This window comes from Oratosquilla oratoria, chromosome 19 (assembly GCF_046742065.1).
Source record: "Oratosquilla oratoria isolate Oo_2021 chromosome 19, ASM4674206v1, whole genome shotgun sequence".
Classification (NCBI taxonomy): Eukaryota; Metazoa; Arthropoda; class Malacostraca; order Stomatopoda; family Squillidae; genus Oratosquilla; species Oratosquilla oratoria.
This window is the reverse complement of record NC_134795.1, coordinates 20,000,702-20,015,068: the sequence shown is the minus strand read 5'-3', so window position 1 is coordinate 20,015,068 and position 14,367 is coordinate 20,000,702. Positions and strand designations below refer to the sequence as shown.

The following is a 14,367-nucleotide window of genomic DNA, read 5'->3' as shown; positions in this document are numbered from 1 at the left end:
GTATGGTTATCTAAACCGGAGGATTAAGTTCTGATATATATAATATATATATATATATATATATATATATATATATATATATATATATATATAATGTATACTATCATAGTGGAGATGGGTTGAACGCAAACTTTCGTGTATGTGTATGAACTCGAGCATACAGATATATAAGAAAACTTGCGCTTAGCTTATATCTCTCTTGATGGTGTATTGGTTTAAGTCACTCGGCACTGGTAACGTTCTCGCCGCATAGGTTCGAGTCCTCGGGCGTACCACGTTACAATTTCTGCATGCGCCTATATGGCTTAGAATTAAAGTGCATTGTGGTTGATAAAAATGTATCTCTAATCACTGGGACCCATTCAGTGTTGAACATATATATATACATACATACATAATTATATATATACATATACATATATATATATATCATATATATACAATATATATATATACTATATATGTACAATATATATATATATATGTATATATATAATACTATATATATATATGTACAATATATATATATATATATTTAAGTAAATATATATATATATATATTTGTATATATATACAGTATATTGGTCCGGAAGTTGATTCAATTTAGTTAGAAATACATTTTGGAGGTTATAAATCAAGAAGTCACGTGATCCCCGGTCACATTTGTAATTTATTATATTTTATTTTTATCAGAGAACAGTTTCGGCGTGTCTTTGTACATTTTTTGTGGGGACTTTTTATTTATTTGTTTTTTATTACATGTGTTGATATTGAGGTCATTAATTTCAATTTATCTTTTTTATATAATTTTTATTTATTATTATTAATCAATTTATTTACATATATACTTATTAGTTTTAGTAATTCTATTTGTATTTGATTGATTTCATTAGCTTTATTTTTTCATTAATTTGATTGATTTTGCTTATATTACATATTTGATATATTTTCATTTTTTATATAACTTATTTCATATTTATTTATTTGAAGTGATTTATTTTTTGCTATATTCAGCTTATCTTATTTTATTTTCATTTTATCTATTTTATCTTTTTATTGTATTAATTTACATTATGAACTCATTTTTTGTTTATTATGGTTATTTCGTTAATTTCTTTTTTATTTTTATATAATTAATCTTATTAAGTTAATTCAATTCGCAAAGTGATGGTTTACAATGAGACAGTTGCCGCGTCTTCGTTACTTGGTGACGCCCCGACGGACCAGTGTTACGCATGATTCCTTTATGAGTGGAAACTGTGAAAAGGGGCGCAGGAGGAATAGAAACGCTGTTTCATGTATATATATATATATATATATATATATATATATATATATATATATATATATATATATGCGTAGTACCATCTATCCAAAGATATTCACCAAAGGAGGAAGATTGTACGTGGCCAAGAGGGCCAGGTGGAAGAGGAGGAGGAGGAGGAAGAGGAGAAGTGATCGATAACTATCAAAGAAATTCTTCTTCTTCTTCCCTTTTCTTCTTCTTCTTCTTCTTCTTCTTCTTCTTCTTCTTCTTCTTCTTCTTCTTCTTCTTCTTCTTCTTCTTCTTCTTCTTCTTCTTCTTCTTCTTCTTCTTCTCCTCCTCTTCCTCCTCCTCCTCCTCCTCCTCCTCCTCCTCCTCCTCCTCCTCCTCCTCCTCCTCCTCCTCCTCCTCCTCCTCCTCGTCGTCGTCGTCGTCTTCTTCGTCTGGTTCTTCTTCTTCGTCTGCTTCTTCTTCTTCTTCGTCCTCTTCTTCGTCTGCTTCTTCTTCTTCGTCCTCTTCTTCGTCTGCTTCTTCTTCGTCCTCTTCTTCGTCTTGTTCCTTCCTCCTCTTCTTCGTCGTCGTCTTCCCCTGCTTCTCCATCTTCGTATTCCTCTTTAGAGTTTTATTTGGGGGGTTGGGGAAATATCATATTACTTTCCTGCTGTACCCCCCCCCCACCCTCGCTTCCTTATCCCACCCAAAGATTCTTCCCTCATCGTCCCTCCACTGAGCCCCTTGACCATCCATCAAATCGACAGAATCGTCTTGTCGTTTGCCAGAATCAAGGCTTCCAGGTTCGCCGTAACGGGACGTAGTTGCCGGTTTTTAATTTTGCAATTCCAGAAATATTTCGCGTTTTTTCTTTTTGCTATTTCACTTCTTTGTTTATTTTCTTAACATACAAATCGATTATTTTTGTTCTCTTGTCCAATATCTTCGTTTGTGTGTGTGTGTGTGTGTGTGTGTGTGTGTGTGTGTGTGTGTGTGTGTTTGTGCGCGCACAGACTTGCCTGCAATCATAATTTTTTTTCTTACTGTAGTCTGTAGCATCATTAATCGTAGTGCATTTATCAAGTCGGATAGTGACACAAAATCCAACAAGAATAATAGTAATATTAATGATAATAATAATGATAAAGATGATGATAGTAATAGTATTTCATATTTTTATCAATCAAACTATGTTGATTGGCTTCAAACCAGCGTCATCTCTCTGATAGAAGACTTTAAGCACAATGACATCCTTTCACGCCCAAATGGAAAACCCCAAAATCTCAGTTTCACTTGAAATGGGATTCAACCATTGAGTACAAAGAAGAACGACCAAAATTATAAAAACATAAGAATGGAGGCGACTACAAGATACCATAAAACCTACAGTAGGCAATTCCATGACCATTACCATCATTCGTCCTTCTCTACAAAATGATCTAACTTTCTCCTAAAACAACAATTATTTCAGTGCTCGATACTGCATGTTTACAAAGGTCTATAGCATTCGCCAATCACCTATTTCCTTCTTAAACCTAAAGTTTGTCTAATTTAATCCCGTTACTACGAGTGCTGACCAGTATGACATAAAGGCATAGACATTTACCTTACGAAGACAGACTTAGGCACCTTAACTTACACTCTCTGGGAAAAGCGTAGAAGGCGGGATGATCAAATAGAGGTGTTCAAGTGGATCAAGGGCTTTAACAAGGGCGATGCAGGCAAGGTTATCCTATTAAGACAGCAGGGCAGGACTCATAGTCATTGGATTAAATTTGACAAATTTAGATTTAAGAAAGAAATAGGCAAGAATTGGTTGGCCCTCAGAATTGTTGACGAATGGAATATATATATATAACTATATATATAATAACTATATACTTTCTCCTCGTTGGCGCCAGACGATCTCGTTCACTCGAAGGAAGGGTCTCTGAGGCACCTCAAGGCTCACCAGAATAAAATACCTCAAGTGTAACACAGGAAGAAAAACCGATTTAATATTATTATTATTATTTTTTAATATTCTTTCAATTTCCCCTCCTTTTCATCTTCCTTCTCCTCCTCCTCCCACTTCCTTCTCCTCCTCCTCCCACTTCCCTCGCCTCCTCCTCCTCCTCCTCCTCCTCCTCCTCTTCCTCCTCCCCACTTCCTTTGCCTCCTCCTCCTCCTCTTCCTCATCGACTCCCTTCCACACCCCCACCATCTCATCCTCCTCCTCATCCTCCTCCTTCTCCTCCTCCTCATCCTCCTCCTTCTCCTCCTCCTCCTCCTCTTCCTCCTCCCCCACTTCCTTTGCCTCCTCCTCCTCCTCCTCCTCCTCCTCATCGACTCCCTTCCACACCCCCACCATCTTATCCTCCTCCTCCTCCTCCCACTTCCTTCTCCTCCTCCTCCCACTTCCTTCGCCTCCTCCTCCTCCTCCTCCTCCTCTTCCTCCTCCCCCACTTCCTTTGCCTCCTCCTCCTCCTCCTCCTCCTCCTCATCGACTCCCTTCCACACCCCCACCATCTCATCCTCCTCCTCATCCCCACCTCCTCCTCCTTTTTTTTTTGTCCTCTGTATCCTACTCCACCTCCTCTCCCACCCCCCACCTCCTCCTCTTTCTTCTGTTTACTGTCCTCTTGCCTCCTCTTCCTCCACCTCCTCCTCCTCCTCCTCCTCCGTCTTCTTGGACTTAGGCACCTGTGAACAGCCCCTCCTCTTCCTCCTCCTCATATTTCTTTTCCTCCTCCCCCCCCCCCCATCTTCCTCCTCTTCTTCCTCTTCCGTTTCCTCTTCCTCCGACTTCGGCTACATTGTTCTACGTTTTTTTTTTCTTCTTATAATTTGCCTTGGCATTGTTTTGTTCTTAACGAGTACCTTTTTTGTGACCCTAGATCAAAGTATATAAAACGCCATTTATTTATTTATCTATTTATTCATTTATTTTTAAGTTGTTTATTCATTTACTTATTTTTTTCAACCCATTTTCATGGGACAGAAGACGTCACTGTAGGCACAAAAACAACCAATCAATCAATCAATGATTGATTGATGTCATGTAATCAATTGATAAACCACCGTTGCCTTCAGCCTCGCGGTGGCAAAAGTATTCTACAAATTATTATTTTATTTGCATTTATTTATTTTTATATCTTATTTTTATTCATTCTTTGTTATTTTCATATATTGTTGTAAAATAAGGTCCTTTTTTAAGAGTTTGGCTTGATTAATACATGTTACAGTCTTGCTGTAATTTTATTGCTTTACCATATCAGTAGTTATTATTATTATTTATTATCATTATTATTATTGTTGTTATTGTTGTTGTTGTTGTTATTATTATTATTGTTGTTGTTATTATTATTGTTATTATTATTGTTGTTATTATTATTGTTATTATTATTATTATCATCATTGTTATTGTTATTATTGTTATTATCGTCATCACCATTACCATCATCATCATCATTATTCTTACTACTATTATTATTATTATTATTATTATTATTGTTATTATTATTGTTATTATTATTGTTATTATTATTATTATCATCATTGTTATTGTTATTATTGTTATTATCGTCATCACCATTACCATCATCATCATCATTATTCTTACTACTATTATTATTTTTAATATTACCGTCATTATTATTATTATCATTATCATTATTGTTCTTAGTACTATTATTATTTCTATCATTATCATCATTATTATCATTATTATCATTATTATTATTTATTATTATTATTATTATTATTGTTGTTGTTTTGTTGTTGTTTTGTTATCTTGTTTTGTTGTTGTTGTTGTTGTTGCTGTATCCTCTTCATCATCACTACCACAACAACAACCATCACAGTCGTCACCATTACCATTCCGTATGGTTTATAGAGCACACAATCATTGAGCAGTCAATATCTTAGTAGTGAAACCCTTACGGACCAGAGTCACATTGGATTAGAACTCTGATCACTCATACCTGCTCCTCTTCCTCAAAGACACCACCTCACCTTTCCACACCATTCCCTGAGGATAGGATCTCTGGTTACCCCCTCAAGGAGAAAGCGTTGAAGTCTCCCAGAACCTCTAGAGCTGACGGTGGGTTTTCTCGGGTTGTCAGCGTGTGGCTGTCAGTCGCTCGCCTTGTCAGCTGGGAAAGGAAGTTCCCCAAAGGGCCTGGCAGGAAGGATGGGGTCAAAGATCAGTCCGCGGTTAGGTGACTGCTACAGGGAAGGGGGCTCGACGCTTGCATGGCGCTACCGAGATACAAGGAGAGCGGAGAGGTTGGGGTTGGGTCGGTAGATGAATTTTTATCCAGGAATGGAGTGGGGAGGGGTTAGGATTTTTTTTTTTTTTTTTTAATTTTCTATTTTTCTGATTTTTTTTTTATTTTTTATAAAAACTACAATTCTGGTATTCCATTTTATACCCCCAATATATATATATATATATCTATGTATGTATGTATCTATATATACATATGTATATATATATTTATTTATTTATTTATTTATCTAATTCATATCAAATATTGGAGAGTTGCGAATTCAATAAATTCCGATTAAAGAGAACAATCTTTAAAGGACGAAGTGGTGTACTTAACATAATCTATTATGGCTTCGCCCCTATTTCATTTACTTATTTATTGTTGAGGCAAGGTTGAATAAAATCACCTAGCGGCAGCCATAATAAACGAGAAATACGATGTTTAACACTGAATGTTTAATAAATTTAAAACATTGAAATAACACTGGCGCGGTCAGATTAAATTCGATACTCACCATCTGTCAATACCCTAATTATATATCATAATTTCTGTTTTATATATACATTATATATATATATAGCCTAATAATATATATATATATATATATATATATATATATATACATATATATATATATGTCCATATTTGATTTTATTTATCCCTGCCTCATCCCATTTTCAAAGTGCCTCATTAGGGGGTTTAAGCCCTTCAGGAAATCCCTAAGGTTGAATAAAATCGTCTGGCGACAGGTAGATGGAAAGGAAACGTGCCACCTGTCACGTAAGGGGTGGGGAGAGGTGTTGTTTATGTGGTCATCACACTGGGCTATTTTTCCTTCAACCTCCGATTTATCGGCGGTACCGCCTACCTCCAACACTTTTCCGCCGTCAAATCCCTACGACAAATTATTTTGTTTTGTTAACAAGAGTACGTAGAATGTCATTTGATATGCTGGAAGAAAATTGTTTTCCTCCAAATCCGATTCCTTCACAAAGGCTGCGGGATGCAAATCTCCTCCAAAAGTCGAAGGAAAAATAGCCCAGTGTGATAATGATCTCAGGAGAATGAAAACATCTAGTCGAGGTGCTTGACTGTGGGTCTCTTTATATTCCGTTTTCTGTGACACTTCTCCCCTCCACCCCTCCTCCCCGCACCTGCCCTGGCTTTTATTTATCTATTTATTTATCTATTTATTCATTTATTATGCATTTCTTTATTTGTTCGATTTTTTTTATTAATTCAGTTGTTTCTTTGATTTATAATTTTTTCCATCTGTTATTAATTTATTTATATTTTTTATGTATTTGTGTATTTATTTGTTTATTTGGTCATGAGTTTGTTTACCTGTACGAGTATATCATTTCAGTAAATTATTTACTTATTATATTCATTTGTTCACATACTTTGCATTTTTATTTGTTCATGTAATGATGACCAATTTTATATCCATTCATTTATTTCTCATTTATTAATTTATTATACAATACTTTGTTAATGGATTTACCTTTGTATATTTTTCATGAATTCGTTTCTTTATCAATTTATTTATGTTTGTTTATTCTTCTAGATGAATGTCTACATAAGTATTGATATATTGGAATCCCTAAGCAGTTAATTTCTTTGTTTATTATCATTTATATTAATTGCTCATCTATTCACACACACACACACACACACACACACACACACACACACACACACACACACACACACACACACACACACACACACACACACACACACACACACACACCTCTCATGGCGCTGTGGTTAGAGCTCTGGCCTGCCACTACGGAGGTCCGGGTTCGATCCTCGCCCGGGGCTGAAATAATATCAGTATCGCAGCGCTGAGGGGTGTTACTCCAACTCTCGTGGGCGGGGAGTTGGGTGTGTGTGTGTGTGCAAGGTCATAGCATTACCCATAGATCGGACCTACGAGCTCTGAGCTCTCTTCGAGGAGGGAAATAGCTGTCGATCACGAGTCCAACACGTGATCCAAAGACTAAGTGAATACACACGTCGAATTGACGGCGAAGATTGGAACTGCAATTTTCGTGGATTTCAGCGACGAGGGAGTACCTGTGTTGTATTAGTAGGGAAAGGGAAAAATCGTGGTGTATTGGGCAGGTGAAGAAAAAGGAGAAGGAGAGGCATTATTGAGGAAAATGGAAGAAAATGAGGAAGGTGAGGAACGGGCCTTGGAAGTCAGAAGGGGTGTAAACAAAATGTGTGCAGGCGACACAGCAGAGGTCGAACAGTGCAGCAAAAGTACCAAGAGTAGGAATATAGATAAGGGCAGCTCAATGGAAAGAGGAGATAATTACTTCTATAGATTTAATGAGGGAGGAGATGACAACCTCCCCCGACTAGTAAGTCTAGAGGAGAAACTAACATAAATGAACGAAGCATGGGAGGTTAGGTTTAGCCAACTCGCGCTAGTTACATAAAGAGTTGATAAACTGGAAGAACTAAAGAAGGAAAATAAAAAACTAAAGAAATAGAAGAATTAAAAAGACAGTTAAGAGAAGTAAAAGATGAGAATGAGGAATTAAAGAGGAATAATAAAGAGAATAGAGTCCATAGCAAAAGAGGTAAGTGGTTGGAAAAAAGTCCAAGAGAATAACAAAATTGAATTTAGAGATATAGTGAAACAACAGATGAAAGAACAAACTAAGGACACAGTTATTAAAGTGATGAGAGAGAAGGAGAATATAGTAAGAGACTTAGCAGATAAAAAGAAATGTATAATTATATTAGGAATGGAAGAGAAGCATAATCCAAATAGGACTACAAGAGTAAAGGAGGAGAAGGAAAAGTAAACAAGGTATTAAAATAGTTCAAGAAGATAAACAAGAAATAGAGAAAGAAATTGAAGAAATATATAGACTGGGGAAATACAATATAGACAAGACCAGACCAATTAAGGTTAAATTCAGGTCACAAACGACAGCAGAGAATGTCTTATCAAAAACAGGGAAACTAGCAAAAAGGGAACAGTATAAACAGGTATGGAAAAAAAGAGAGATGAGAGCAGGGTTGGAGAGGGAGTTGGGAGATAGGGTTGATGAAAGAGTATTGGGATGGTTTGGACACATGGAAAGAATGAGTGAGGAAAGATTAGTGAAAGAGGTGTGGAAAGCAGAGGTGGAAGGAGGGAACATGAGGGGGCAACCAAGGATGAGATGGATGGGGGTAAAAAGGGGCATTGGGAAAGAGGGGAATGCCTGTTTAGGAAGGAAGGGAGAAGACAGAAGATAGGGGTGATTGGAGAGTGGTTGTGTATGGATGATGATGTGATGCATGTAAGGGAATGGGGGGGGGATGGGTTGAGGGAGTGTATGTAAATGATATTTTGACGCACCCCGATGGGATTCCTCCCCGTCTTCTCGTTTTTGCCATGAGGGGACTGAGAGGGGAGAGGGGTGGTCGCCGATTTAATGAAGCGGCCATGCTGTGGATGTGTTGTGTCTTGTTACACTGCTTCTGACCCAGGGCAGTGGGCGAAATGCAGGGATAACGCGTCATCCAGGAGGAGCCAAGATAAGAGGGAGGGAGGGAGTGGGGTGGATAGGAGTGGAGTAGTATGTGGGGATGGAATGGGTGGGAGTGGATTTTTTTTTTTTTTTTTTTTTTTTTTTTTGCGCTACCTTCCTTGTACTCTAATGGGGGAAATAGCCATTGTTATATGTATGTAAGTGTCGTTGGTGAATTACCAAGTTCCAAATCGTTTCTTTTATACGATCAAGTGTGGTGCAATGGTAACGTCCTTGCTGTGCGATGAGGAGTCGGACATTCTAGGGTTCGATCCCCCGTGGCAGAGGTTGTTGTTATTGTTGTTGTTGTTATGGGCTCTCGTTTACCGGCGCTTCTATGCAGCGGACCCAAGTTTTGTTGCCAGAGCAGACTATTGTGGAAAGCTGTCTAACAATACCAAGTGTCAACAGGTCAAACGGGGTCAAGTGTTGACAAGTTAACCCGGGTTCAGGGTGCAAATAACCCCCTTCTCTCTACCGGGGGGGGGGGTCCTTCCCCCCACCCCCTCAGTCGTCTTAATATTCGTTGACTCTGGTTTCATTGACCCGCAGCCCCACTGTAACCCTCAACGCTCCCCTCTTAGAAGAAGACTGGAGTGGTATCTGCCGTATGGGCAGTTCGGACCCTGCCGCCAGCGAGTTGGACCAAGGACATGGTTCATTGGATTACAGGCTACAAAGTCCTCTGTAAGGGGCACCGTCCTAGCCTTCTGATGAGGGGAGTTCGCGACGTTAAACTGAATCGTCATCAGGGAGCAGTCGCCGGTTGTCTGCTTTCCTTATGATAAATTTTTGGAGGCATCCGGGGATCGAGTGCCAACCCCGCAGGGCCGCACACGTAGATGGGCGAGAAGTAGAGAAGTAGAGGACGGCCATCTCTTAAGACCACCGCGAGCTATTGTTAACTGGGAGAGAGAGAGAGAGAGAGAGAGAGAGAGAGAGAGAGAGAGAGAGAGAGAGAGAGAGAGAGAGAGAGATCCCATAGCCCTGCAGTTGTAGCTAAGGCCTGGCTCCTTAGCTGAATAAAACAGCTTGATTGGCGTCAGCCAGGCAAAAAAAAAATGTAAATTGTATCATCGTATTAAAAGGGATTGGCCAACTGGCTTCTGTTTTTTTTTTTTAGCTTCGTTCAAAGAGTATACAGCAGAATGTAGAGAATGAACAAGAAAAGGAAAAAATACAAGACAAGAAATGTTAAGAATGAAAAGGAATGTAAGAAGAAGAAGAAGAATATGGCGACAACGAGAACACACAAAAAAAAACAGAAAACAGACGGAGAGAGAGAGAGAGAGAGAGAGAGAGAGAGAGAGAGAGAGAGAGAGGAGATTCTTTGCTTGCAAGGCACGTACCGCTGGAGAAACATGTTCGGCGAGACAGTCCACGCTTGCTTCAGGGGTGAGAGACGGAGACTTCTCTCTGGTATTGGGAAATTCTGAAATATAATGGTTAAAAAATATCGGAGCGAAAACGTGTTTTGAGAATGTATTAAGATGCTAGAAAGTAATTATGATGAATAATTATGATGAATATGATGGATTATGATGAATATGATCAATATCATATGATTGTGTTAGTGATGGTTAAAATATTATTATTGTTGTTATCACATGTTGTTGATGTTTTTATTGTGTTGTTTTCATCGTCAACTATCGTCAATTCCCGGTTTTTGTCGACATCAGCTGTCGACACTTTCAGATTTATTTTTAATTTATTCATTCATTTTATGTATTTGTTTTATTTTATAATTTATTATTATTATTATTATTATTGTTGTTATTATTATCTATTTTATATTTATTTTTACTTATTTTTATTTCTGTTTATTTTTTCATTTTATTCATTCATTTACTTATCTTTTTATTTTCATTTTATTTTTATTCTATTTCTATTTTATTTGATCTATTTATTTATTTATTTATTGTAATTTCTCACCGTCCTTTTCCTTCTACAGACGAACGTCGGACCCATTCTCCTGTCCGTGAACCCTTACCACGAAGTGGGCAATGCTCTGACTCTGGCCTCGACGCGGGCGGCGCCACAGAATGCCCATCTCCTTCGGGTTGTCCACGAAGCAGTACGCCAACAAAGCGAGACAGGATACCCACAGGCAATCATTCTCTCAGGTAATAATAATGATATTAATAATGATAATAATAATGATAATAATAATAATAATAATAATAATAATAATAATAATAATAATAATAATAATAATGATAATAATAATGATAATAATTATGATAATGATAATTGTGATAATAATAATGATGATGATGATGGATGATGAAGATTTTAACGATTCCGAATACGTGTCCCAATATTGCTCTCGACTTCCGATTCCGATACGTCTAATGATCATAATTCATAGTTATGAACAGGGCCTGCAGCAGTTGGTTTGGGAAGCAAATACTTTATGAACAAAGTACATTTATCGGAATCGGAAGTCTAGAGTAATATCGGGAGGCGTATCGGAATCGTTAAAAAAAATTCGTGTCGTCCCGTCACTAAATAATAGTAATAATGATAATAACAATGGTAATGATGATAATATAGTAATAATAATAATAATAATAATAATAAAAAATGATGACATAGTTTCGAATTTTACTTGCTGAGAACCATCCACCCCACAGTAGTCGGCAACGGTCCTAGGGCCGGCCCACGGGGGGAAAAGTTTGGACTGCGTTGCGGAGGGGAGGAGGTGGGGAGGAGGGAGGAGGAGGAGGAAGAGGAAGAGGAAGGCAGGAAGGGGCAGAAGGAAGGAAGGGGCAGAAGGAGGAAGGGGTAGGGGGAGGAAGAGGGAGAGGAGGAAAAGGGGCAGGGGAGGAAGAGGGGGAGGAGGGAGAAGAGGGGCAGGAGGGGTAAGAGAGGAGGAGGAGGAGGAGGAGGAAGAGGAAGAGGAAGAGGGATAGGAGGAGGAAGAGGGGTAGGTGAAGGAAGAGGAGAGATATTGAGAAGAAAGAGTAGGAAGAGGGACAGCAATAGAATGAGCGGGAGGAGGAGGAAGAGAAAGAGGAAGAGGGGGAGAAGAAAGAGGAAGAGGAGGGGGAACTGGTAGGAAGACTTATCCTTCCATCGAACGAGACCTCCTGACGTCAACTTCGATGTCCTCTTCTGCAGGAGCTTCGGGATGTGGCAAAACCTACACCTCGATGCTACTCCTTCGTCAGCTCTTCGACGTGGCTGGAGGAGGACCTGAGACGGATGCCTTCAAGCATCTAGCTGCCGCCTTCACCGTCCTCAGGTCCCTGGGATCTGCCAAGACCGGTTCGAACTCAGAATCTAGTCGAATTGTAAGTACGAAGTTCCTCATGGAAGCTCCTCAGGGCAAAGTTAGTCTGTTATAATTTTTCATTTAAGTCTTATTTACGTATTACTTTAACAGTTATCTCTACGAATTGTACATTTTGTAGTTCTTATTTTATTTGTGTGTTTATGTATATATTTTGATTGTTTTATTTTATTGTATTTCTTAGTTTTATTTAATTTATTTTTTCTTTGTGGACAGGGCCATTTTATTGAGGTGCAAGTAACTGATGGCGCGCTCTACCGGACGAAGATTCACTGTTACTTCCTTGACCAAACGCGCGTCGTCAAACCTCTGCCCGACGAGAAGAACTACCACATTTTCTACCAGATGCTCGCAGGTCTTACGCAAGAAGAGCGAGGTAAGACAACGACGATGACTACTCCATCAGGGGAGTCTTCAGTGTGGTTCAGGATGACCTCTGCAGTTCATGAGCGATGGGCGAGGTCTACGGAGTGACAGTCTTAAGTCGTTTATGTTACCAATGAACCGCATTTAATTTTATTTCCTGATTTATTTGTTCATTCAGTGGAGCCTCAGAAGAATCACAATGAACACATCAAAGCACTGCTGAGCCAGTGGTATTGTGTGTACAGGTGTATATGTATGTTTGTACCCTGAAGTATCGTTCGTTAACAGAAGCAAAAATTGTTCACAAAGCTTGCTCGTTTAATTACGTGTTCATTAAATGAAGCATTTGTTATCTGAGGTTTGACTCTATTTATTATTTTCTTTTTCATTCATCAATTTAATCTGGATCTTAAAGAGCTGTCTTGTTGCAAAGCTTTTCACCTAAGCATTGTGCTAGGGGAAGGGTGACCTTTCATCTAAGAGTTAGATGAGAGAGGGTGGCTGAATAAATTTTTAGATGTTCCTGATGTGAATGGGTGTTTTAATTGAACTGCCCCACTATATAAGGGGGAAAGGTCTTTGGTAGATTTTTATTTTCATGTTTTCTCTTTTGTTTTCAGTGAAACTTCACCTCGAAGGCCACAGTGTCCGGACACTTCGGTACCTCAGTGAGGGTGACGTCAGACAGGATGAACCAGAGGACGCAAGACGGTACTTAAAAAAATATAGTTAGTGGTTGGAGGTGGAGGTGGGGTTGCACTATGGTTGTGTAATGTCGCCATGGTTGTTCAACATGTACATTGTTGGGGTGGATATGGGAAGTAAATGTGAGGGTGATGGGCAAATATTGGGATGATTAGAGAGAGTGAGGAAAGTGGGAGGTGAGCCAGTCGTTGTTTACAGATGACACTGTGCCAAATGAGGGTCTGGTGCAGCAAATGGCAGAATTTGGGAGTGTATGTGAGAGGATTAAAGTGATGAGAGGTACAAGGGGAGAGGATGGCAGTGAGTAAAGGATAAATCTTAGAGTGTCCGGAGGAAGTGAAAAGCAAATCTACAGATAATAGAATGAAAGAAATATCACAGTGAAATTTACTTTGTGTACATATATACACTTGTAATCAAAAAAAGAAAACTATATGAGACTATCGGCTTCATTAGTCTCATAACCATATAGGCTGCTGACTGATACATAATATTATAAGATGATACTATGCACTTCAAACTATCAAGAAAACTGTCAACTTCTGCCCAGTCATGCAAAATTTATTCTCCTATTTACCAAATATTTGAAGAAACTTTTACAACTTGTTCTCTTAATTAACTACACACACCAAAACATACTATGTAATCATATATGTAAGACAGTTTCTTTTTTTATTTTTGTTGCAGGTTTGAGGCATGGAAAGCATGTTTAGGAGTGCTGGGAATTCCTTTTATTGACGTTGTAAGAGTATTAGCAGCAGTCTTGCTCCTTGGCAATGTCACCTTTATTGAGGGCCAAGGTCTTGAAGTCGATATTCAAGGAGGAAGTCATGAACTCAAGGTAGGATACTTTTTATAATGATGGTTACTATAATATTGCATATGTTGCAGTTCTTGAAGAAGAGATGTTTACAGAACAACATTAAAGATATTCTGTTTTGATAGTTTGACTGAAAATGGGTGTCA

General features: G+C 38.4%; 1 protein-coding gene across 2 annotated transcripts in view; it reads left to right on the top strand.

Annotated features, from left to right (window-relative positions):
• Positions 1 to 14,367, top strand: part of dachs (unconventional myosin-IXb-like dachs) — a 195,611-nt gene that overhangs the window by 159,899 nt on the left and 21,345 nt on the right. For both annotated transcript variants that reach the window (XM_076202720.1, XM_076202719.1), the window contains exons 4-8: positions 10,990 to 11,161; positions 12,159 to 12,331; positions 12,547 to 12,706; positions 13,317 to 13,407; positions 14,089 to 14,242. In XM_076202720.1, coding sequence (XP_076058835.1) covers positions 10,990 to 11,161; positions 12,159 to 12,331; positions 12,547 to 12,706; positions 13,317 to 13,407; positions 14,089 to 14,242 — 750 coding nt within the window. The remainder of the gene's footprint in view (positions 1 to 10,989; positions 11,162 to 12,158; positions 12,332 to 12,546; positions 12,707 to 13,316; positions 13,408 to 14,088; positions 14,243 to 14,367) is intronic.